Source organism: Penicillium brevicompactum (genome assembly GCF_028827555.1).
Source record: "Penicillium brevicompactum strain IBT 35665 chromosome Unknown utg000003l_segment0_segment0, whole genome shotgun sequence".
Classification (NCBI taxonomy): Eukaryota; Fungi; Ascomycota; class Eurotiomycetes; order Eurotiales; family Aspergillaceae; genus Penicillium; species Penicillium brevicompactum.
The window spans coordinates 1,568,085-1,592,245 of NW_026623206.1; the positions used below are offsets into that span (position 1 = coordinate 1,568,085).

Below are 24,161 nucleotides of genomic sequence, written 5' to 3' on the forward strand. Positions count from 1 at the left end.
ACGTACGTGCTTCCCCGCACTCTCCACCTCTTGGCTGGAATGCATGATTCATGTTTCCACCTCGGTACCAATGCGTCTGCAGTGTTAATAACCCCTCTTTCGGTCATCTCTGCCTCCATGAAGTAGTAAATTCCAACAGCAATCATGGCAGGCTTTGAACTCCAATACCCAATAGATCGTGAATTGACCGGAGGTGACCTTTTGGCACAATGTCTGAAGTATGCAGGCGTCGAAGTTGCTTTCGGTCTTCACGGTGGCCATCTGGACGCGTTCCTCATGGGGTGTGAAGCCAGCGGCATTCGTCTCATCGATACTAGACATGAAACAGTCGCCGTACAAGCCGCTGAGGGATACTCTCGAATCAGCATGAAACTTGGGGTTTGCTTTGTTACTGCTAATAGCGGGTAAGTAGATTGTGGCTCATTATACTCCACAATTCTGAGCTGAACTTGTAGATTCTCCAACGGACTAGCCGGACTAGCCACGGCTTATGGTGATCGAAGCCCTGTTCTCTGTATAACGTCTTCGCCGCCTTTGCGAGACACAGAAAACAACTCGCTGCAGGGCTCTATTGATCAAGTCGTGGCTGCAAAACCAGTTACGAAGTTCGCTCATAGAGTCGTTGCACCCGAGGAATGCCCGAGGATCGTGTCCCACGCAATTAGGATGGCCTTGTCGGGGGCTCCAGGTTTGGATTCCCACACTGCAGACACGTCATGGTGCTCATTTTGTGTTTCAAGGTCCTGTGCTGCTAGACTTCCCCATCGATGTCTTGTTCTCGCCCATCCAACCCAAGTTAATTGCCTGGGGATCGATCACGTCCCCTTTCTTGTATCGTCCAGGACCCAGCGACGGCGCTGTCAAAGCAGCCGTTGAGCTATTGGCTTCGGCCAAACGACCCGTGATCATCACAGGTACTGGCGCAAAACATCCCCATGTATTATTCCTTACCCTGGATTAAGCTATAATGGTACTAATCCACTGTCCAGACACGCGGAATCATCAATAAATTGGCTGAGACCTGCCATATCCCCATTTTTAACACTTCCAAATATGGGGTCTTCACTCCGAAGTCACCCATGCTATCTCAAAGCACAGCAGGAGACTTGGCAAAGCTTCCTCTAATGAACCTACCCACCCCAGACTTGATTATACTTCTCGGTGCACGAACTGGAATGTTCCTCGGCGGTAGAAGTGGAGCCATCATACCAAACGAAGGATGTAAGCTACTCCAAGTAGACTGCGACGGAAGCGAGATCGGCCGTTCACTACCCATTGACCTGGGTATAATCTCCGACGTGGATGCATTTGTCACTGCCATGAACTTCAAAGTCACGACAGTGTTCCAAAGAAGGGTTGACAGAGCTTGGGTCAACTCCGTTCTCGGCATCGCAAAGCTGGAATCGCCATTTGAGAAAGAGTCTCAACAGAGCTCTGCGGGTGCTCTGCATCCGTACCATGCAATGAAAGAGGTCATGTCCGCCGTCGAACCTGGAAGCATCATTGTCCTGGATGGAGGGGAAGCTTCCGCATGGGGCGCGGACCTTGCTGCCCTCTCTGACCCCAGCGTTGTTCTCACTTCAACCGGATACCTCGGGTTCTTGGGCAATGGATTCGGGTATGCGTTGGGCTGCGCAATTGCAGACCCAGAGCGAAAGGTCGTCAACATACAAGGAGATGGTTCAGCCGGATTCCATCTGATGGAATTGGACACGTACAAAAGGTTCAACCTCGATATAATGACGGTTATCGTCAACAATTCTAGCTGGGGCATGAGTTCCAACGGACAGGATATCGTCTATGGATCCAAACATCCAGCTCGAATGATCAGTGCCCTCAATCCAGAAACTCAATATGAGCTTGTGGCTCGGGGCTTGCAAAATTCAGCGGCGAAGCTTTCGAGAATTTCTGATATCCGGGGTACGATTACAGAGCTTCAAGCTGGGCCGGGGCCCAGCTGTGTCAATCTGGTCGTTGACCGTAAGCCTGTTCATCCTATTACCACGGCAATGGTTGGATTGACGGATGATCCGAGTTTGGTCGTGGTTCCATATTATGATAACATTCCACGGGCATATCATAAGCTGTAGTTATTTGCGAGCATGGGTCCTGTATGAAACGAGGTGGGATTCCTTTTGCTATTTCTTGGACCTTTTTTCAACGCATCGTAGCCTTGGAAGCTCAGCCTATCAAATTTAAACGATAGTACATTCAGCTATTGGCATGGATTGAGTCATGTGCCAAGTAGTATCATGACATCCCGCTATAGAACATCAACTACGCCAAAAGCCAGTCAAGAAAATCCCATGAAACCATCAATTCTTCATAAAAGGGGGTATTAAATATACACAATAACAGACTTCCCGAGCTAGAGCATAAGAGGCACTGATATATCTCGAGAACAAGGACACCATACCGCCTTAAACACCCAAGGCAGACTTAAGAAGGTTCAAGCCAATCTCCTTCAACGCAGCACCGACATCCAGCTTCACCGTCAGCTTATTGGCCGAAAGAGCCTTAGTGAAGTAAGGCAGCTCCTTGCCATTATAGGTGCTCGAGTTTCCTGTGATATCGAAAGGAACGATTCCATCTGTGTAAGGATTGTCGCTTGATGTCAGTAGACCGATTATAGCGGCTTGATCCACCTTTGCAAGCATGGGAACGTTGTTGTCGCCTGGTTTCAAGACTAGGTCGTTCAGGTAGGTCGTTCCCATTGCCTCGCCGTCGACGGCTAAATTGAGAGATAGATTTCCCTGTTCCTGTTAGTGTCTTGGATTTGCTTCGGAGGAGTTGAACATACCATGGTGATTGTCATGACAGAGGGATTGGGAATCTTCACCGATCCGTTCATGTTGTACCCATCGACAGCGGGGAGCATGATGTGGAACTCCGTCACGGCGAAGCCCTCGAGTTTATTGAGACCTATTTCCGTTAGCCGCTGGAACTGAATCTGTGGTTAAAGATACAAACCTTTCATAGCCACAGTCTTGTTGTATGTGACAGTGGTCTTAGGCAAAGCACCCTCCTTCAGCCCAGGGCGTCCATAGATATTCAGAGAGACCTCCTTGTTCATCATGACCGCTGTAGCGAAGTCACCAAAGGCATCCGAATCCGACAAGTCAACGTCCTGCTCGACGTGAATCTCCGCGCCATCGTTAGACTTGACACCGGGAACAGTGACAGTCGCGAAAGGCGCAGCGGCACCACCCAAAGAAACCGCAGCATCGAAAGCATAGATCTGGGGATGATAAGAGCTTTTCGAGCCTAGGATCTGAGTCTGATTGAGCTTAAACGATTCCGGTGTCGGGTCACTGATGACCATCTGTTTGATATCGAGTGTGGAGTCATTGACAGCATCTTGAGCGATCTTGGGGTATCCGACGTAAACGCTGAAATCTTGTCAGTGGCGTAATCAATCACATGAGGCATTTATCCCTACTTACACTGGCAGAGCAATAACCAGCACAGAGATCACAAAGACGATCAAGTGCACCCACCACCATTTCTTGAAATGGGCAGCGACTCGCGCGCCGAAAGTCTGCTTCGGGGCTGGGGACACGCCGGTTTCCTCGACGACTGATCCCTTGGTGGCAGACATGTTGTGTCGCTGGAATTGTGAATTTTGTTCAATGCTGGGCAGAGCAATACATACCGAGCCAGGGAAAGGGCGAAATCCGAAAGCCGAAGGGGGAGATCTCGAGATGAAACTGGTACCACGCACCGGTGGGACTTTTTATAATAAAACAGACTGCATCTTCGGTGTATCAAATCTTCTAAAGCAAGCTAAAGTTTCGTCATCACATGCGAGATAAGAAAAGCAATTTAAGAAAAAGCAAAAAAGGGGTCATGCAGTGGCTGTTAGGTGCTCAATAGGGAATAGTATGCGCAGACGAGATATACTTCGCTAGCGAGGTCTGGGGAAACTCCGGATTTGCATGGAGATCCGATCTGAGGTCTAGATTTGTTTGGTTCACCTGGGGAATTCATTAGGTACAATCATATGAAAGAAGGGGAGAAAGTAAGAGAATAAGCCCAAAAAAAGCCAGCCGAGGTGGGTTGAGACGAGAACCTTGGAATCTGAGGTCTAATTGCAAAGTCGAAAGCCGTGCAACTCCGTTATTTTCCAGGACCGAAGAGTGCGGTTACATCCATGAATTGTACACCCTTTGCATGAACGCGGAGCTGATTGGACTGGGGTGAAACTAGTAGCCTATGGCGTTGCGCCAAGAGCCCTTAATGCAAGGGTGAGGCCCGTATCCAGAAAAGACTGGGCTATTCATGGGGTACGAGCAACTATACCCGTGGTGGCGTTAATCAAAAGAAGCGACACCAGTGCTCGTTTAGGTAAATTGGCAAGCCTTCTTTGGGAGAATCTAGTCACGTTGGGTTAATCCTCCGATGTGGAAATGAGGGGGCCAAAACCCGGGGTATGTCAATGCTGTCTATGTTGGCTAATGCTGTCTATATCAGATGTACGTTCTCCCAAGTGCAGATAGACGTCTGGAATCTGTCATGATATTCATCGCAATGTGCGTCCGGAAAGCTCGATCCAAGAGAAATATGGAAAATATGGCCATGAAATGAAATGAGGGGTGCCAGAAGAGAAGAAACAAAGAATAGGTGGCAAATGATGGGGGAAATAAAGGGTATCCACGAAGAAATGAAGTATTAAGCCTGCGAGGCACGGGAGTGACTCGAAAACAGCTGCCCAGGCGGCTCGGGTAGAATGCAAGGAGAATAAACAGACATGGGAAAAGGTAGTGAAGGAGTGTGAGAATGCAAAAAGATTCAGAACAACAAAGAAATAAATCAGACGTTGGCTCGAAACGCTCCAGACATAGTGCAAGATGCAAGATGAGTGGTTGTAAAACACCAAGGTGAGCATAGCAAGAAAAGAAATAAAGTCAAAAAAAGAAGAAAGAAGAAGGAGAAAAAAATAAGAAGAAAAGAAGAAAAAGATCAGAAGGGTCAACGAAGCGAGACCAGCTGTGCCAGGCAATCTATGCCTCCGGAACCATGGACTTCTTGCGCTGGAAGATACTGCGAGTGCGAGATTTGCTCCGAGGCTTCTTCTCCTTCTCGCCACTGGCATTCCGGCCAGTATTTCTCCCCCGCGAGCGCGACTCCTTGTCCTTGGCCTCAGCCTCAGCCATGTATTTATCTTTATAGATCCTGCAAAACCGTTAGTGAAACCCCAGGACTGAAGTAGAACAAAATCCAAAAAAAGAACATACCAAGAATTGCCAACCATACTCATACCCTTGGACTCGGCCTGGCGGTAGAATCTCGCAGCCTTCTTCATATCCTTCTTACAGCCAACACCCTCAGCATAGCAGAATCCAGCCTCAGCCATGGCATCGACATCGCCCCACTGACCGGCGATTTCGAAACAGCGCAGCGCAAGCGATTTATCCTGCTCGATACCCCAGCCATTGAGATAACTCACTCCCAACTCGTAGATGCTGAGGGCAAATTGCGCCCTGTAAGCCTTCTGCAACTCCTTTGCTTTGGAAGCACCAGGGGCATCGGGATTAGCGAGCATTTCCAATCCAACGGAGTCCACAGCCTTGCGTAACCATCGCACGCCCTCTTTTTCATTTGACCGCATGCCCCAGCCATGTCGACAAGCCAGCGCATAGAGCAACATGCCCGTTGGGTGGTCTTGTTTCGCGGCAACGCGCAGGTGGTAAGTAGACTGACTCAGGGAACCGCGCTCGTGGCATTCGATTCCCTTTGCGACGTGGTCGTCGGCCGTAAGCCCCGATGCTGTCACTGGGGCTACGGCGGTTTGCGGCCGCGCAGTGCTGACGGAATCTGCAGATGAGACGGTTGAGTCTTTTTCGTTGCTTTGTCGGGCGCTTTCGGCCGAGCGTCGGGGGAGCAGCTCCACTGATGAGGGAATAGGGGGAGGCTGCAGTGATTTGGTGGATCTGACAGATCTGGTGGATTTGGGAGTTTCGGGCTGGACTGGGGGTAGAGGAGGTGTTTGAGGATTTGAGGCTGGGACTTCGTGCATTGAGTGAGGCTTTGGCGAAGATTCCATGCGGCGCGGCGTGGGAGATGGTGTGCGTGCCGTGCGAGATGCTTCCTCTGATTTACGCGGAGGAGTCTTTTCGAATAGCGGTTCCGCCCACTCGAAATTGGGCGTTTGCAAGCCTGCAAAGACCATTGAATCTCGAGATGGGAAGCGGCCGCGGGGAAGGGCATAGCTGGCGTAGGTATATGACGACACGGCTGAAGATGGCTCGTCTCCGTTGGGCGCGGTGGCAGCAGCTTGCTCGGTCCCAAGTGGCAGTAGCAGAGGGGTCGGCTTGCTGCGCCGGTGCATCTGGTTCGGCGTAGGTGTATTAGACTCGGTTGGTGTCGAGGTTCCAGGGGCAGACAAGCTGGTGCTCGAGCGACTCAGCGGGCGGGAGAAATTGAAAGAAGGACGAGGGAGGTGGTGCGCGCCCGTTGCTGACGTTTCCGAGCTCAGAGAGGGCGATCGGGGGTATGAGCGTGGGGGGAAATTCGATTTGGGAGAGTAAGGTAACGACGCCGCGCTCCCGGAGGACAGCTTCCTCGGTTTCGAGAACGTTGAGCCGCCAGTCGAACTGCTGTAGTCATCATCGGAGCTCTCGGGGTGCGTAGTTCTAGCGGCGCTGGATGCGCCAGGCGAAACCGGGGGCGCCAAGGTGCGCGGGATGTTCAGTCGCGAATTCTGTGAATCGGTGGATGAGCCGCGAGGTTCGACCAGGGTCACGCCAGGCGGAGGTTGCGCTCCGCTTGGTAGCGATACCGCATCCTCTGGAGATTCGGCGCGAGGCATGCCATATGCCTCTCCAGGTGTTCCAACCATGGTCGTCCGGGGTGTGGTGTCGTTGTCGTCATCATCGTAGAAGCTAGCCTCGGTCGTAGCATTGGATACCGAGCTAAATCGAGGGTGTTCGGAAATCGGGCGGTATTTGGGCTCCTCGAACTCGGGGAGGGCTTTCTGCGTGGGCTGGCGAGTGAGTTCGGTGCGGGTTACGGCATCGGTGGAGGACTTGGATCGGGAGAAGCCTGGGCGGCCTTGTGAGAGGGAGCGGGCGACGCTGGAAGGAGGCAGTCGGCTCATGCGACGGTCTGCCCTTCTAGACTCGTCGAGTTGGCGGGCGAGAAAGCGACCCTGGGCGGCGAAAGCGTCGAGGGGTGATAGTGCGGGAGGCACCTCACCGTCGAAATGCGCGACCCGCGGTGAGGGCATGCCGCTCCGCAAGGTGTCATGAGACGTGGAGCGACAGTCACTCAGCTTTCCTCTCATATGCATGATGTAGATGTATCCCAGGTGTGTTTCAGGGCTCGGTATCGTGTCGGATATGCAGTGTCAATAGTCATCCAGCGGTCGGACGAGTCGAATATTGCGGCATCGGAGTGAAAGAGGTGGAGGACAAAGGGCGGGGGAGAAGCACAGCAAAGGAATGACAGCCCTACAGGGGAGAGAGAGAAGATGCAAGGGCAGGACGTTAAAGGGCCTAGAAACCTAGAGACGGGAGAAAGGAGAAAGACGGAAGGCCCTGACGATCACAATGCGAAAGACATGACAACGTAGCCCCGTGCACTAAAAAAGAAATTGATCCACTGTCGACGTTTAGAAGATCGTCTCAGGGGAAAACAACCTTCAGGGGGTCGCCAAGAAGCACCTTGACGCCATATCTGCATAGTGAAGGCACTTGGACGTTATAATTGGCCTATAATCACAAATGACTCGAATATCAGTCAACTATTGCCTTGGACTTGGCCCTGTTCACGTATCGGAGTGTTTTGTTGACCCGCTATCTTCTAGAATTCAATTCTGACACTCTCCACTCAGTTTCATATTGGAAGTTGATTCCTTGCATTGCTGTGTCTGTATTTAGAAATGGTACTTGAAACTGCCTCTTCGTCATAGGGATCCATTATGGAGGGGAATCGTACGCAGTTGGAGTACAAATATGAGACATGTCCTCCGTACTCGTACTCAGCACAGTAGAGCCATTTTCTCAGTTAGGACCAGTTATAAAAGAGATGACGCTTCCCCCAGGTTTTGACTACAGCCTTGGGACAGACTTCTTCCAATGCAATTATGGGCAAGGATTAATGTTTACTTCCTCCACGCAACGTCCCCTGCAAGGTCATCAAAACAAGCACGGAGTATGGAGCAAGTACTATAAGCTACCACATTATCACGAACACCCCCTCGGATTTTTCTTCCGTTGCAACATTAGAATTCACACAGTGGGCCCAAACAAGAAGACAACGTTCTAGCCCCCAATTGATACTTTCTCTTGACTCTCAGACCAAGTTCAATCGACACTAACAGCACTAACAACACTAACAGTTCTTAGTTGAAAATCGAAATCGCCAACTCAAGACTCACCGCTTTCGGGAAGTGTACCATGGAAAGGTCGCTCGTTCCATGTGCAGTGTTGGTTTGGTCCACCAATCACCAGCTACCAAGTGGATCATCTGATCAATTCTAATTTGGGAATTTGCACTCGTGTGAACTACTTCCAAGAGTCTGAATTACTTGTACAAGAGTGTTCCAGACCAGTTCTTGGACAAACTCAGACAGCTTCACGAGACTCACGAGCCCATGATCTAGATTCCCCCCATTTGCGTACTACCAGATGAAACTCGTCACATGTCTCAGTCAAAAACGCTAATTACTCACCATCTCGGCCCATCTTACTTGCTATCTCGGTCGTACTACTCATTCTTTCACGCTTCAGCTTTTGGTTCTCTCTCCGACAATCTCTGATTCGTGGGAGTCATCCATTTCCCGGCACCGCTTCCGGTGCGTAAAGCCGGCGCTGGTGGGGGCAAATGGAACTAAATCCGGAACTAAATGCAAAAGTGTATGCACTACGACCTCAGGTGTCGTAACCGAGCCCTATCATAAGGCAGAGCTTGCAAGCTGGGTACTATGGCAGGAAGAGCCGGAGACTAACAATGTAGCTCCAGTGGAGAATGGATGTACACATAGAGCTGCTGTGCCTTCCATTTTTTCCCACCTTCGCTTTCCTCACTGCCTCATCGTCAGCGCCAGCGTCGCGTCTGGCAAAGCACACACGACCATGCGTCGAATCCCGCTAACCACCCTCTTCGGAGTCGATAAATCGACCGATGAGAAAAAGCACTTCGAGACGTCCTGGCTCCTCCCACCCGCCATTCTCGCTGGGCTGCGCGGTTTAATCGCCCTATACATCTTCACCACCATTTTCTTCTTCTGGGGCTGGTACGGCACCCACGGTGAAACAGCTACCATCGGCCAGTCCTTCAGCTTCTTCACATGGCTCACATACTGGGGAATTGGCTTCTACATGCTCTTCGCCGCAATCCACACTGCTTACTATGCCCGAACCGGTCACTCGCTGCTATACCGATGGCCTCGTGCGCTGCGCATCCTACACAGTCTACTCTATTCGAGCATCACGACCTATCCCTTCCTAGTCACCATCGTGTTCTGGGCTCTGATCTTCAAATCGCCTTGGTATACAAAGACTTTCACCGGTTGGCAAAATGTGAGTAAACAAAAAAACATTCGTTCCGATCCATCCGAAATCACCGACATATCAACCCCACCCATGACGAAACTAATTGCTTTGTCAATGCAGATCTCTCAGCACGCCTTGAATTCATTCTATGCACTATTGGAAATTACTCTGCCTACCACTTCACCGCACCCGTGGATCGCGATTCCATTCCTTATTCTCGGTTTGCTGTTTTACCTGTGTGTCGCGTACATCACCTTCTACACTGAAGGCTTCTACCCGTACTCATTCCTGAATGTCGGCGACCACGGGCAGAATAGTGGGCTGGTGACGGGCTATTGTTTCGGCATTCTTGCTGCTATACTCGTCATTTTCCTTGTTTCGTGGGCTTTGATCTGGTTGCGTTGCTGGCTGACGCGGGGCAGGATCAAGAGAGCCAGACGGGATCCGTTGCGCGCTGCTGGTGTGTCTGTCGGTGCTGGAGCTGGGGACCAACAGGGTGAAATGAAAGAGTCGGTCTGAGGGTAAGATGTGAATGCGCTTTCCCTCCGCATAATTTTTATGTCCCTCATAACGATCAGATGTGATCTCACTAATGCTCAATGCTAATTTTACCTACGGGTTGATACGTCGATACGTGATAATATGAATAGCTTATTCACTCATCCTCTTCTGCGTAAGGCGCTGTACCTACCTTATCGCGGGTCAATTGTCTTTAGTTGTACTTTTTCGAAAATCCTTATGATCAAGATGAGAGTTTCCAATCGTACGATGTAGACTGCGGAATACGAAGTGCAAACCTTGGGGGCTGCCGAGGTCACAGATGTTTCGAAATGGTGTGGCTGGGATGACTGGTCTACTTACTCCGTACTGGTGTGCATGCTTCGAAGTACGTACACCTGGGCATAACCTTGGCATGTAGCCCTGAAGGTATATTCACATCAACAATGGTCTTTGAGAGCACACCAGTCAGTATAGACCGATTGAATATCATTAGGAGCGAAGAGTATTTTCAAAAGATAATATATACAGAAAGTCAACCAAAGCTCTCGCTTTGAATAGATTAAAGGAGTGAAATGAGGTACCCAAATATAGCATACCCCTAAACTCTCTCCCAGCTAGTTTCACTGCCACTTCCACTGGGGGTATCAGACGCACTTCCGTTCCCGCGGTACCCCATCATCAGCGCCACGAGTCCACTCGGCACCCAAGCGCCAATGAAGCTGTACGAGCGAGCTCCCCTTCCCACATACATGACGGATTTCTTGGTTGTTTTCCGACCAAACATATCCCGCGTGGTAGGCTCCAGCGCATCCAAAATAGCATAGTGGAGCTTACGCGCGGGGGATCCACGTACCGTACCAGGGCCGGCAGAGGCGACGGGACGCTGCTCAACACTGTTGAGGTATTGCGAGGCATACAAGGCTCGCTGCTGGGTGCTCCAGGCGAGGACCTCTGTGCCTGCGATTTGGCTCTGACCGGCTCGGAAGATGGGTCCCAGGTCGATGTTTCCGAGACGCAGTTCGACGACGTTCACGTTGCTGTTTTCCAGCAGGCGAAGCTCTTGGCGGAGAGAGTCTGCGAAGCCGGAGATTGCGCGTGTTATGGCTACTTCGGGTCCAGCGAAGGGTGCGGACAGGGAGGATGAGATGGAGGGGTATGCGAAGAGGAGGGTGCTGCTGTTGCTGCGGAGGGTGAGGAGAGGGAGGAAGGCTTGCGCGATAAGGATGGGCGAGAGGAGGCGGGTGTTGACTGTGTCGGCCCATGATGATGGCGGGATGGTTGCGACGGGGCCTGCGCTGTAGTTGGGTGATGGGACCACGATCACGCCGCTCAGCTGGCAGGTATGCGCGGGTACTCCTGGCAGAGGAGACTGTGGCTGGGTGATGAGGGATCGGATTTCTTGCAATGAGGGGTGAACATCGGAGGGCGAAGAGGCAGTCTAATGGGGCGAGTCAGTTTGAGTTCCGTTTCGTGGTCAGAGAGAGATCACTAACAGTTGTGAGGTCCATCCACAGGGCCTTGATGTCGGCGCGATTCTCGGATTTGACAATCTGCTCTTCATCCGCGGAAGAAACAGTCACATAGACGATATAGCCCCGACGTTCCAGATCCGTGGCAATAGCTCTCGTCATCGGCTCATGGGGTGATCCAGCGACAACTGTATGTAGGATTAGTATCTGATGCTCACGCCATCCAACAAAGTACAAGGTATAGTACATACCCACGATCTCCTTCCGTCCACCGTTGCTCGCCCGTTTGGCTTTTCTGCGCTTGCCATGGAGCTTCTTGCTTCCGTAGTACAAAACGACACCAGTTCCGATGAACGCGAAGATGGCCGCCGTCCATGCGCGATTCCTTGCCATCCAATTTTGCACCCGGTCCGAAAGGCCTTGCGACCGGCCCCTCGGGCTCACGCGGGCTGGCCTCACAGTAGGTGGAAGCCATGTCTGCTGCGCTAGTGTATCCTTAATCGCTTTCGCGGCGTGGTCGACATTTCGGTCGATGGAGTCTGCGACTTCGAGTGAATACCGCCTTACGTCATGGGGTATGGAGGAAAGCTAAAGTTGGACATCAGCGCTGTGGGATTTCATCTAGTATGTGTACTCACATAGTCGAAAAAGAACTGGTCATCACTCGTCATCTTGTTTATTTGGAGATAGGAAGAAGCGCAAAGTTCAAATGCTGATAAGAAATGACTGATAAAGCCATCACGGTCACATGAGCACTTTGCAAGAAGCGACTCGGAGAATCTGACACGGACGACCGGGTTCCAATGTGTTTTTCTATCATCAATTTATCTCAACTTATACCATGCACCGATTGAAATGAATTAACAACAACCATCGACTTTCGATACATCAGATCATGTCAACTGGTTGAAGTTCTAACTAAATATTTGCATCTCCCCAGCACACCTCGAGACGCAACCACAACTTCCCGAGGTCCACTCTTTAGATCAATAAGGCAAACTGGAGACCAACAACGGATTTAATAGTCCTCCAGGCGAATCCAAGAGTCCGCCATATTGTGGCCAATGCAATACTCAATCAGGTGGCAATCTTTCACCAACAACAATCATCGTCCTTCCAAATCAACCCTTGCGCCTTGTCAAGCGCAAGATATGCTGCGAGTTATCGCATTAGGTACTAACTTTGGATTACGGAACAGCTCGAGGAAACAAGAGCGTTGTCTAGTTCCTTTAACACATTGCATCTCCAGAGGCGAGTCGCATGGCAAATAGACAATGTCATTTAAAGTCATTATGACGAAGAAACAGCACCCAAGTATATAAATCGGGCAATATTCCTGAAAATTGCCAACTTGAACTGATCAACTCGAACCCGAACCGTTACTACGTATTTACAATCGAAGATGGAGCCCTTGCAAAAATCAGGCCATGACGCGCATTCCAAAAATGCAGGTGCCTCTCGCCAGAGTCACATCCTAGACTCCCGAATCGAAATTCAAGACATGCAGGACCCAATTGAACCCGGTTCTACAGACGTTGATGAGCGGATGAGTAAGTCATGAATTATACCACGGGGATTCGTTTCTGGGAAATTGACAAAAGAAATCAGCACGGGACTTCAAGGATGCCATCGATCGTACCAATATCCTGGACGGTGATCGGCTTCGCCACGCAAAGCCGCAGTCCTCAACCGCCTACAACGAGCCTTCTGAGAATGAGATTGATATTTCTTGGAGGCCTGATCCATCTGGTCATCCTCATAGGACTTTCTAGGTAGTTGGAATGGAGTGACATTGAATTTGAAAATTTGTCTCTGGATTGATTGTAAGCACGTTGGATTTATTCATGGTCTTCCAAGGTTGGAAGGCGTCCGGTATATCCATGGGTCAGCAAAAGCCTGGCTCCGGGGTAGGGAGGCGAAATCTAATTGGATGGGTCCGGGGGTGAATGTATAAGGCGCTGGTTACTGGTCGCCACTTGGCGGGTGAATGTTTAGTAGCCACAGCGACACCGGTGGAATAATCTTATTCCTACTGGCTGCAGCTAAGGAAAGAGTCCGGGGTCAGGGTCTTCATGCATGCGGGTGATAATTAAGGTAAAACCCGCGATCGGGTGATCTACGTGTGCAGTGCCGCGATCCAAAAATTGTACGCACGTGCCAATTGCAATGGAAAGTAAATTGCAGGAAGATATCATTCATACGTGAGGTGATCTCGTAAGAGTTCAAAAAGAAAATGCTAACTGTACATGAGTCATTGAAAACGCCGTCCCAGATGAGTTTTGCTTTTTACAGCTTGCCAGCAGCCGCCTTGGCGTGACGCTCGAAAGAGGACACGGGAGGGGCGGAGTTGGGGTTGGGGTGGTGCTTCTTGAGAGCCATCTTGACGTTGTACTCCAAGTCGAGGGTGGCCTTGGGGTCATCGGTCTTGGGCTTGAAGTCGACAACGAGATCATCCTTAACAGCGAAGACGGAGTCAATGGCAAGGTGGGGGTCGTCGCTGGGGTAGATCTGGTTGATGACGGTGGCGTATTCGGGGTGGGTGATCATAAGGTGGATGTGGGCGGGACGCATGGGGGAGCGGTCCATAAGTCCGAGCAGAACACCGGCGGGGCCGTCGGTGGGCAGGGAGTAAGGGGGTGGGGTGGTAGCAGTACCAGTTGAACTCTCCGTTCTCGTTGGAGGTGAACTTGCCGCGCAGGTTGTTGTCGGTTTGAGTGGGGTCCTGGAAATCGTACTGGCCGTTGGCAGAGGCTTGCCAGATATCGAGGACGGCACCGGCGATAGGCTTGCCGGTCTCCATGTCGCGGATGGCACCGTGCATGAAAGTGACACGGCCATTGGGCTTGGGGTCCTGAATAATGCTGTCGCCGAGAGCGCGGAAGGGAGCGTTGGGAGACCAGAAGGGGCCGAGGATAACGTTGGAGGTGGGGGAGACACCATCCTCAGTGATGATCTTGTTGGCGATCTCATCGACGAGACTGAGAAATTGAGTTAGTTCAAGTTTTCAATTAAGGTTGATTTTGATTTTTGAAGTTAAAAAAGAAATCGTGGAGATGGCGGTCGGACTTACGACTCAAGGCCGATCACATCGCAAATGCGGTGACCCTCGTTACGGATGGGGGTGCTGATCTGTCCGATAGAGTTGATGAACTCAACACCGAGCATCCACTCGGCAGAAGTAAGCTCAACCTCACGAGCGAAGTCGTGGATGTGCTTGATCAGAGAGCCCAAGACCACGCGAGCACGCTCGGGGGTCTTGGGGCCCATGCCGTTGATCACGGAGGGAGTAAAGGTGGGGTCGAATTGGCGGGGAGACATTGTGTTTGAGAGATATGGAATAGTTGAAAATCAGAAATGTCTGGGAGACCCTCGAGGTCTATATAGACGGAGGCCGGCGGCATTTTGCTCGGCTGGTCGTGGTTGTGGGGGAGCCGCAACGGTGCCAAACCCAAAAAATACCGTCGCCACCTGCCGAATGGGTTGATCCCGTGAATCATAGATTGTTTCAATCTGGCATCGGTCAGCATCAACAGCCGAGTGGCGGCTGGTTCCCTATTATAGGACCGCGGGGTCACCGGGGTAGTTCTTATCCGCGGGTAAGCCCCGGGACCAGCCCCCAGTCTCTTTACCCGTGCTACCTTGGGCGGTGGGGGACTGACTCAGCGGGTTTTTTACTGCCTATGATTGGCCCGTTCAGCCATAAGGCTTGGCTTTCTCCAGGTCACCCGTGGACATCCGCTATGATTGTACGTGCCCAGGTCTATAACATTGGCCTATACTATGAAATTGTTTCAAGGGTTCCTAAACTCTCTGCCTTCGAATGCGGTGCTTGAAAAAAATTACTTTCATTCCATGTATAGTGTGTTTTAATTTGATTGGTGTTTACCACCACACTCATTCAACTTGACAAGGCCAATTCAATAGCCCTTAAATGGAAGTAGATCAACCGCCTCGAAATATTGACCTTGAAACGCTCCATAGTCAACCTTCTGACCGATTTTCCGGAACAACCGCTTCAGTGCTTTCTTATCTTTCTCATCGCATTTTGGGTGCTGGTCTTGCGAAACGAATCGGTCGACTACCATATATCTGTCGCGCAATAATACTGGCCTGATTTGATGCTCTTCTTCAAAGGGCATTCCTTCGTACCAGTCGCCACGACCAATAGCAAAATGCCGCAGGTGAGGAAGGCCTGATTCAAGAGAAGCAAAATAGTCATGCCACCGGCGTCGATAATGGCAACGCAGTCCTCGGCCTTCGTCAGGGCTCTGCAGTACAATTGTCCCTGGAAGGGTAGAATCATGTTGCGGATCTGTGTCGCTTGCAGCGAACTCAAACAGTATCGAACAATCATCAAGGTAAAGTTCTTGAAGTGTCGACGAGTGCGAGATAATCCAATCCAGCTGAGCATCCTCGGAAAAGCAGTATCTGCCAAAGGAGAGAGTGCGTAGACTGGGGAAGTGGGTTGCCTTTAGTGGCATCCTGGGATAGTTCCCCCAACTCATGTCGGCGTATAGAGCAAGGCTCCGAAGCGACGACATTGCAGGCTTAGGCCAGACAGATGGCAGCAGACGATTGTAGAAATCAACAATTCTTTCTTTCTGTCAGAGGAGATATTGGTTTCCAGGTCAGCGTTGACTTTTGTGATGAGCATGATATAGACCCTACCTCAACTTCTTCATCTGACACTCCTGCATCAGATGCATGCGCCACATTGAGTCTCAAGGAGCTCAGTCCTCCCAGAATGGCATCACCATGTTCACCCAATTGCGTCGTGTTTTGGTTGTTCTGGATCGCAAACTCTTTCAAAAGCCGTGGTAGAGCCACCGCTTCCGGAAGAAGCCATTTCAGGATCGTGCTTCTATATTCCTCGCTCTGCATAATATCCATGAATATGAGGGGTTCCGTACAACAATTTTTATCGTAGCGAAGAGCAATAGCTTCGAGGTTTGGAAGCGTTTTCAACATGGCAAACAGCTTGCACCATCCCTCAGGCAGCTCATGGGTTCCACCAATCCCTGCCAAACTGGGATCCTATAGACTAATTAATGAACTACCTTGATTAGGAAGTCATGGGCTTCTGGTTTTTTTTTTTTTTTTTTGAACAGAATGATACGAGACTCACAAGGTCGAACATAACAGTCATGAGATAGATTTTTTGCACATGTTCTCTTAGCTGTGGATGTGTCATAATCGATTCGACGGCATCGCAGCTGTCAGGTTCATTGAACAGAGCAACAGACTGAAATAGTGATTTTCGTCGCAGGAGTGCATATATCGCGACTGGTCAGTCGCAGGGATTTCAGAGATTCATAATCCAAAAGCGATGTAATCATTAAAAGGATCTCCGGGGGAAGTGTTGAAGCCATTGAAGCCATGTTGTGTCATCAAGGGGTACGATTGAAAGAAGAAGTGCCCAGGTGGAATGACGACCCCACAAGTTTTAATTTCTTATCTTAGAAATTCTTGGCACATGTGGAAAGCTCAAAGTAATTATATAAACACTGCATTTTTTCTCTACGCGCACTTCATTTCTTCAAATGTTGGGATTCCAAGGTTATTAATTAGTCACCAATTGATGTCGCCCAGGCGGAAAATTCCAGATGAATTGCCCCGATTATTACCAAAAAATATCTATAGACACTCCCCAAATCTAGAGTATCATATTGAAGAAGCTGACTTTGATTTGAACACAGTCCGAGAAATGACATTGGGGTATGATTATTATGCATTAAAGTGACCTGGGGCGATATACTATTGGCGCAGGTAAGATAGGAGATAAAAGCGTGTTTTCAAGGCTTGCTGGGCTACGCAAAACCAAACTCAGAGGCCAGTGAAGCAATGGACCCCATTTAGGATCAAGAACCTCTGCGACAGCTTCAATCATCGGTCGAGGCCAGCCCTTGGTCCACCAAGTAGAGCTCATTATGTAAAGAATGGCACAATAGTATGCAAATACCAACAAAGCTTCTGGTACCTTTGCTTCAAGAAGCTCGAAATACCCAGGGGGTACTCTGATTGGCCAAATAAACGCAAGTGCATGGTCGTGGGAATGGTGCAACTCCGTTATGACATTGTGGAGCGTTTCGATTGCCGAGAGACATACTTGAATGTTTCTCTCGTCCGAAGAGTGTTGTCGAATGCCCTCGCAAAGTAGATTAACTTGAGAGATAACCAGTTCTTTGTGTGGTGGCTCATTGGGATTTGTATCGTCCCGTGCACGATCACCTGCGCTCATCATTGGAGCGAGGGGTCCGTTGAAGAGGGCGATTCGAAATTCACTGTATCCGACGATAGATGGCAGACCTCGGATGAGAATAATCCACTCTGATAAGTGAAAGCCTAGCCACACATCGATTTGGTTGTTCTTCGATGGACCTGGCGACACGGCAGATTCTGTTGGTCGAGCAAACGTTGTAATGAACAACAAAACTGAACATCCGAAAGTACCATGACAGTTTGCCGTAGTTACCGAGGAGAGACTGTATCGATAGCCCTTCAAGGCGCTCTCATGGTGCTTGTAGGCTGCCTGAAGATAAACTTCCCGTGGAAAGTCGGCAATCAGGGGCTGTGTATAGTTCCCATGTTCTCGTTGGCTGACAACATGAAAAGCAGAAAGTGCTAAGATGGAATGTAGCAAATATTCATGCTGCATAGCAAGCTCCACGAGGCTGGTGGAGACACACAATCGCGCATCAGGGGTACCCGATAATGTTTGCGCTGTTTTGGTCGTGTAGTGGTGTAATAGTTTGAGGTCCAGCAAATTGCCAGGCGAAAAACTTTGCTCAATGACAGGCTGTGGTGGAGCAAAGGAGCAGTCATGGCGACTTTTCACGCACTGCGCGCATGGAACTTTGCCATTTTCGTCGCATTTTATCTTGCGTTTCTTGCACTGGATACAGCCGTTACGGCTCTTCAAATGCTTGCGTCGACTCGGTGCAGGAGTCATTGTAAATCATTTGCAGTCATATCTCAAGGTGGTCTTGTCAGGGTCCACTTTGGTCAGTTGCTAGTGTGGTTGAAGAAAGGCAACTCCTCAGAGAGCGCGCTAGACACGGTGTGTGCGATCGACGCTGGGATGCGGTCTCAAAATTGGATGGATGAGTCAGCCATGCTGCCAAATTGGGGCTAGTCTGCAGATCTTGTAGATCTCGGAATCGAATTCCGAATTAGGCCTCGAGTCTGGGGGATCCTTCTGTCAGGTCACTGCCTTCTGCCTGTTGCCAAAGCTCTAGTGCTTAATGAGATAGTCATGGCCGTAAGGTCTTTGGCTCTTCCTCTGGAATCACCCCATGCCGACAGAATTTGAGCTCCTTCCTGGCAGCACAAGAGATCCGAGATCACCCCGTATCAAATGAGACAACTTGATGATTTGCAATGTATGCGAGAAGCTCTGTTTGCCCATGGCGTGGGAGGTCTTTCACACAGCCAATGAGAACACAACACCCCTGGACAGGTGTTACATCGCATGTGTCACCAGACCAATCATGCCAGCTATGAGATCCAGGAGATCCCCAGTCACATTGAAGGCAGTTGGAAGCCTCAAGTTGAGACTCACTGTACCTGGAATCAATTCACAGACAGTCTTGTTTTGTAGAGCCACCTCATTTGGTGATACTGATGTCATACGAGTATGGGATACCACGACTAGAGCATCCCTCTACTCGCTGCATGGACCTACTGTCTCGGAGGAAGCAAGGTGGAAGCCTACCTCAGTTTGATGAAACTAAAACTTTCAAGGCTATCCATGGATGCAGAAGGCCGCGTTTATGTGCATTCTCAGGAGCACAGGTCGGACAAAAAATGAGTGAAAGCATGTTTGGATCTGTAACATGTACCGTATACAATCCGGAACGACCTCGGGAACTAGACAATGGCGTTTCCCTGATACAAACCTTGGTGTCATGAGGTAGACTAGAAAGAAAGACATATAATATCGACATCGGAAGAAAGTTGGTAATAAGTATGTTTCAAATTGTTGTCGGGTACAAAAAGAGGGTATAGATCGAGAATCTCATACAAAAAGAAAACATGAACATGAAAGCCCCAAATAGCATAAAAGAAAACCCAAACTCCATCGCTTGAAGGCAAAAGGGCTGCCTACACAAATACAGACTTAAAGCCCCCAGTTTTGTTTAGCGGAAAGTTCCCATCCCAATATGACAATCGAACCCCTTGAACAGTTAATAAAAAAGAGCGTGGGACATCAATTAGAAAACCCCGAAAACGACGGGATGTAAACTTCCACCAGGTATTCAATGGAACCCAGTGGCCCCGTCATGCTGCAGCAGCCTCGTAAATCATTTTAGATCATTTTCACCGTTCACAACATTGTCATTACATAGATGCAATGCTGGCGCTTCCTGCAGCGGCAGAGCCCCAGCGCAGTTTTCGCAGTCCACCTCTGACGGCCTCCTGCCCACAGCTCGTTGAAGGTCGAGGGCCAGGAACACCATCGCCCATCATGCCAACTTCAGTGCGCCCAACTTCACGGCCGAGCATATATCCAGCCGAGAAGCTGATCGCAGAGAACAATACTACAACGCCAGCACTGATGACCCATGTCATGATGGTGGGGCTGACAGGCGTGGTAGAGTCTGTGATGCTTGGGCGCCGACTTTTCTTCGCGGATGCGCTGCGGTCTTTAGGTGAGCTTGACCGCCGCTTGGCTTTAGCTGCAGCGGGTCCGGACGCCACTGTGGGTACTCTGAGATGTCTCGGCGAATTGGTAGATGGGTTTGATGCTGGGTATTGAGGTGACGATGTCTCTTCGTTGTCGCTTTCTTCTCCCATGGCGACTGACTCACCTACCAATCGGAAAGCGGCAGGGCGAGCACCCCCTGTTTGGGGAGCTGGTGATGTCTGGTTGTCATTCTTTGGTAGGCCTCGTGCGGCAGCGGCACATGAAAGAAGGGTTGAGAGGCTGGCGCGAAGAGCGGCATCGTGGTCAGCATGGTGGGAGGGTGATATCATGTTATATGGGCTGTGCTGGTATTGGGATCTCTGTGGAGATGGTTGATTAGGGTAAGATTCTCTTCGCGGGGCAGTGCGTCGACTGGAAGCATATGGGACGTCAGAGTGGGCTCGTCGTGGGTGAGCAGCACGAGCTGATGATGGGTTTGAAGTGGGTGGTGGTTGTGTGAATATGTTAGGCTGAGGCACAAAGGGTGCTGGGCTTATGCCCATTCCCAGTGCAGTGGAAGTATCATCCTCATCATCACTAGATGTAGCATCTGAGCCTGAGGATGGAAGTGGAGAACGAAGTGCGATGGCAGCTGGAATTGTTGGATGGTTCATGTCTTCATTTGAGCTGCTGAGTACGCGATCGGATTCGCTTTCACTTTCTTCATATTCTTCTTGGCTGCTGCTGGCGTGACTAGCGTCTCGTGATGAATAATCGACCTGGGCTGTAGTGATCGCAGCAAGGTGTTGTAGCCGGCGTCGACGATTCCGACGCTGGTATGCACCTGAGTCTCCTTGCTCGACTCGCAGACCAGTTGTTATAATATCGTCGGTTGTGGCAGCAGAGGAGAAGGACGACGACGAGGGCTGCGAGGATACGTCGATCCAAGAATCTATATAGTATCGTAGTGAGTACATGTCAACGTGAGAGGAAGTTATATATGTGCATATTACGGCTCGATTGGCAGGGGAGGTACCAGTCGGGTTTTAAAGGGGAAGTACATACCCTCTGATCTCATGGGTGCCGCACCGGATGGCTGGGGCTGACCACTATTATCTCGAAGCGGCTGGCCATCGCGCGTCATCCGACTTGCGGCTCTAGGCTCGCGCGCCTGACCCAGAAAGTCGTAGTGATTTGGTTGCATGGCCAAAGATGATGTCGAAGGGAAGAAAACAAGAGAATAGAATAGGAAAATAGAAGTAGGAGGGGGGAATCAGGCCACCAACTGCACGAAGGGGGAGCGGTCAACGTGGGGGAGAGATTATCTTATCAAAGTGGAGAGTGATCTTCGCTGCCCAAAAACACTCTGCAAGTGTGTATTCTGGTTCTGCCCAGGAACGACGGAGATCAGATGCGAAAGTTTGACAGTCGAAATCGACGCTAGAAATAGAAATACTGACGAAAGGAAAGGATGAAAGTGGGAGTCTTCAAGTCCTGGAGCCCTGAAGATATCGAATGATGAGGTGATCAGCAGACCAGGTGATTTGCAGACTCGTGACGGAGGTGAAAGTGCCCTGCAAGGGCCTCACGCAACGTCAGGAATGTTCCGTTTATATGTTAGAAGATACTCTTCTAAAGCTGAATCTCCCAAGGCTATATTCAAGGATTCTGAATCAGGTTCAAAGAAGCCAGAGTCAAATCTCGGGAACCTCACCATAACAAAGGGAAATTGCGGGGAAAGCGGTGGGTCCCGGCAATATACACACTACACAATGGATGAAAGTCAAAGGAAACAAAGATAAAAAAAAGTAGGAAATGTATCAAATTGTAGATACCTGAGCTAAGATCATATTACACATAATTAAACACGAACTTTTTTGTCAAAGCAAACCTGAGACCCAGTGACACCGATGTTTTGCAGAAATCAAACGTATGCTGGAAAGATTGTCAAGCTTAGAAAGTGACCTTGGAGCCCTTGAACTCGGGGATGGCGCCCTTGCCCTTGTTGAGGGCACCACCACGGGGAGCACCGAAGCCACCACGGCCACCACCGCGACCACCACCACCACGGCCACCGAAGCCGCCGCCGCCGCCGCGACCACCGAAGCCACCACGGCCACCGCCACGGCCACCACCGCGGCCGCCGAAGCCACCACGGTCACCGCCAGCGGGACGGGGAGTGGAGAAGTCAAGACGGATGGCACGGCCCTCGATCTCCTCGCCGTTGAGGGCGGAGTGAGCAGCCTTGGCCTCCTCGATGGAGGAGAACTGGACGTAACCGAAGCCCTTGGGGCGACCGGTCTCCTGCTCAGTGGGGAGACGGATACCGAGGATGGAACCCTGGGCACCGAAGACCTCGTGGAGAGCATCCTCAGTGGCGCTGAAGGGAAGGTTACCAACGAAGAGAGTGTCGCTCTCGGGGCTGGTGGAGTCACCGAAGGAGCGAGCACGGTTCTGAGTGCGGTCAGCACCGGCCTGGGGAGCGGCGCGGGCAGTAGCGTAGTCGAGGTTGATGGTACGGCCGTCGAGGTCGGTACCCTTCTTGGCGTCCATGGCCTTGACGGCATCGGCAGCGTTGACGAACTCAACGTATCCGAATCCGCGGGAGCGGCCAGACTCACGGTCGGTGACAATGCGGCAGCCGGAGAGCTCACCGAACTCGGCGAACTCACGCTGGAGCCACTCCTCATCGACGTTCCAGGACAGGTTACCGATGAAGAGGTTGGCGGAGGCACCCTCGGGGACCTCAGCGGTCTTGGACTTCTTGGCGACGGCCTCGGGCTCGTCATCAGCCTTGCGCTTCTTGGAAGGCTCGCTGTCCTCAGAGTCGGAGTCAGAGTCAGAGCTGTCGGAGTCAGAGTCGGAAGACTGTAGAACGCATGTTAGTTAATCGTGCAAATTGATAAATAGAACAGGACAAATGCGTACCTCGGCCTTCTTGGCCTCAGCCTCAGACTCGGAAGAGTCAGAGTCAGAGTCGGAGGAGTCGGAGGACTCAGCCTTAGCGGCAGCCTTCTTCTCAGTCTTCTTGGGAGCGGGCTTCTCCTCCTCGGACTCGGAGTCAGAGGAGTCGGAAGAGTCAGAAGAGTCGGAGGACTCGGCCTTGGCGGCGACCTTCTTCTCAGTCTTCTTGGGGGCGGGCTTCTCCTCCTCGGACTCGGAGTCAGAGGAGTCGGAAGAGTCGGAAGAGTCGGAGGACTCGGCCTTCTTGGCAGCGACCTTCTTCTCGGCCTTCTTGGGGGCAGGCTTCTCGTCCTCGCTCTCGGACTCGGACTCGCTGCTGGAGGAAGCATCCTTCATGTCCTCATCAGACTCAGACTCAGACTCGGAAGAGCTGCTGGGGGTAGGCTCCTTCTTGCTCTTCTTGGAGGACTTCTCCTTGGCGGCGACCTTGGCGGCGATGGTCTTGCTCTTGGCGGCGGGGGGAGGAGGAGGCCTTGGTGACACCGGCATCCTTGACCTTGTTGAGGGCCTTGGAGCCCTTGGAGGCCTTATCAGCAACCTTGGTGGAAGTCTTGGACATTTTGAACTAACAAGAACAAAGAAAGTTAGCTATTGATGTCCGAATCTGGCTAGGCTCGGGAGAGGGAGGCTTGGGTGCTCGGTTGTAGCTTGGGTAGGGTTGCACATACTGTGTTGACAAGTGATAATCTTGTAGTATGTGCGGCAAAGCCCACGATCCCTCAAAGCACCCGAATGGATGAAATGGAACAGCCCTCGGAAAAGAACTGCCAGAAGTGATCTAATCACAACTGGACGTTAACCCACAAGCAACCCACGGAAGGAAGAGTTTTTCAAGCCCACAAGCGACCGACAGCCAAATACTGTCTAGAATATGTAACCCACGAGGAAGATGTCCCACAGAGCCCACAGAATAGATGTATGACAAGCCCACAGCCCTCAAAGAGATAAAGCCCTCGATGTATCTGTTGATGAACTTACAGATATGAACCCACGCGACTGCGTTAGTTAGTGTATTAAGATATCTCTTGAAGACAAGAGATGTTTTTTGAGATAAAGAAAAGTAATCCGAGATAGATTACTTTTTGGGGAAAAGGAAAAAGTAGAGAGGAT

The 24,161-nt window shown here is 50.8% G+C and overlaps 11 protein-coding genes across 11 annotated transcripts; 3 read left to right on the forward strand and 8 right to left on the reverse strand.

Moving 5' to 3' along the window:
* Positions 1-144: 144 nt before the first annotated feature.
* Positions 145-2,090, forward strand: N7506_004462 (thiamine pyrophosphate-binding protein; the record flags this gene model as incomplete). The annotated part of the gene is made up of 4 exons (XM_056953756.1): positions 145-404; positions 456-688; positions 741-937; positions 990-2,090. 4 exons carry the CDS (start codon positions 145-147, stop codon positions 2,088-2,090), a joined length of 1,791 nt encoding a protein of 596 aa, XP_056812645.1.
* Positions 2,091-2,420: 330 nt separating this feature from the next.
* Positions 2,421-3,598, reverse strand: N7506_004463 (DUF3712 domain-containing protein; the record flags this gene model as incomplete). Its single annotated transcript, XM_056953757.1, has 4 exons — positions 2,421-2,753; positions 2,801-2,922; positions 2,971-3,389; positions 3,444-3,598. 4 exons carry the CDS (start codon positions 3,596-3,598, stop codon positions 2,421-2,423), a joined length of 1,029 nt encoding a protein of 342 aa, XP_056812646.1.
* A 1,402-nt stretch (positions 3,599-5,000) lies between these two features.
* On the reverse strand, positions 5,001-7,288 carry N7506_004464 (tetratricopeptide repeat protein; the record flags this gene model as incomplete). Its single annotated transcript, XM_056953758.1, has 2 exons — positions 5,001-5,172; positions 5,235-7,288. 2 exons carry the CDS (start codon positions 7,286-7,288, stop codon positions 5,001-5,003), a joined length of 2,226 nt encoding a protein of 741 aa, XP_056812647.1.
* A 1,786-nt stretch (positions 7,289-9,074) lies between these two features.
* On the forward strand, positions 9,075-10,013 carry N7506_004465 (uncharacterized protein; the record flags this gene model as incomplete). The annotated part of the gene is made up of 1 exon (XM_056953759.1): positions 9,075-10,013. One exon carries the CDS (start codon positions 9,075-9,077, stop codon positions 10,011-10,013), a length of 939 nt encoding a protein of 312 aa, XP_056812648.1.
* A 580-nt stretch (positions 10,014-10,593) lies between these two features.
* Positions 10,594-12,135, reverse strand: N7506_004466 (DUF1776 domain-containing protein; the record flags this gene model as incomplete). Its single annotated transcript, XM_056953760.1, has 4 exons — positions 10,594-11,433; positions 11,489-11,652; positions 11,716-12,052; positions 12,103-12,135. 4 exons carry the CDS (start codon positions 12,133-12,135, stop codon positions 10,594-10,596), a joined length of 1,374 nt encoding a protein of 457 aa, XP_056812649.1.
* A 731-nt stretch (positions 12,136-12,866) lies between these two features.
* On the forward strand, positions 12,867-13,236 carry N7506_004467 (uncharacterized protein; the record flags this gene model as incomplete). The annotated part of the gene is made up of 2 exons (XM_056953761.1): positions 12,867-13,014; positions 13,073-13,236. 2 exons carry the CDS (start codon positions 12,867-12,869, stop codon positions 13,234-13,236), a joined length of 312 nt encoding a protein of 103 aa, XP_056812650.1.
* Positions 13,237-13,750: 514 nt separating this feature from the next.
* Positions 13,751-14,782, reverse strand: N7506_004468 (putative catechol dioxygenase; the record flags this gene model as incomplete). The annotated part of the gene is made up of 3 exons (XM_056953762.1): positions 13,751-14,126; positions 14,152-14,442; positions 14,535-14,782. 3 exons carry the CDS (start codon positions 14,780-14,782, stop codon positions 13,751-13,753), a joined length of 915 nt encoding a protein of 304 aa, XP_056812651.1.
* Positions 14,783-15,381: 599 nt separating this feature from the next.
* N7506_004469 (uncharacterized protein) lies at positions 15,382-16,354 on the reverse strand (the record flags this gene model as incomplete). Its single annotated transcript, XM_056953763.1, has 2 exons — positions 15,382-16,065; positions 16,133-16,354. The coding sequence occupies 2 exons, from the start codon at positions 16,352-16,354 to the stop codon at positions 15,382-15,384; spliced, it is 906 nt and encodes a 301-aa protein (XP_056812652.1).
* An 841-nt stretch (positions 16,355-17,195) lies between these two features.
* Positions 17,196-18,413, reverse strand: N7506_004470 (Zn(II)2Cys6 transcription factor domain-containing protein; the record flags this gene model as incomplete). The annotated part of the gene is made up of 1 exon (XM_056953764.1): positions 17,196-18,413. One exon carries the CDS (start codon positions 18,411-18,413, stop codon positions 17,196-17,198), a length of 1,218 nt encoding a protein of 405 aa, XP_056812653.1.
* Positions 18,414-19,801: 1,388 nt separating this feature from the next.
* On the reverse strand, positions 19,802-21,291 carry N7506_004471 (uncharacterized protein; the record flags this gene model as incomplete). Its single annotated transcript, XM_056953765.1, has 2 exons — positions 19,802-21,039; positions 21,153-21,291. 2 exons carry the CDS (start codon positions 21,289-21,291, stop codon positions 19,802-19,804), a joined length of 1,377 nt encoding a protein of 458 aa, XP_056812654.1.
* A 749-nt stretch (positions 21,292-22,040) lies between these two features.
* On the reverse strand, positions 22,041-23,540 carry N7506_004472 (putative nucleolin protein Nsr1; the record flags this gene model as incomplete). The annotated part of the gene is made up of 2 exons (XM_056953766.1): positions 22,041-22,955; positions 23,016-23,540. The coding sequence occupies 2 exons, from the start codon at positions 23,538-23,540 to the stop codon at positions 22,041-22,043; spliced, it is 1,440 nt and encodes a 479-aa protein (XP_056812655.1).
* Between the last annotated feature and the right edge of the window lie 621 nt (positions 23,541-24,161).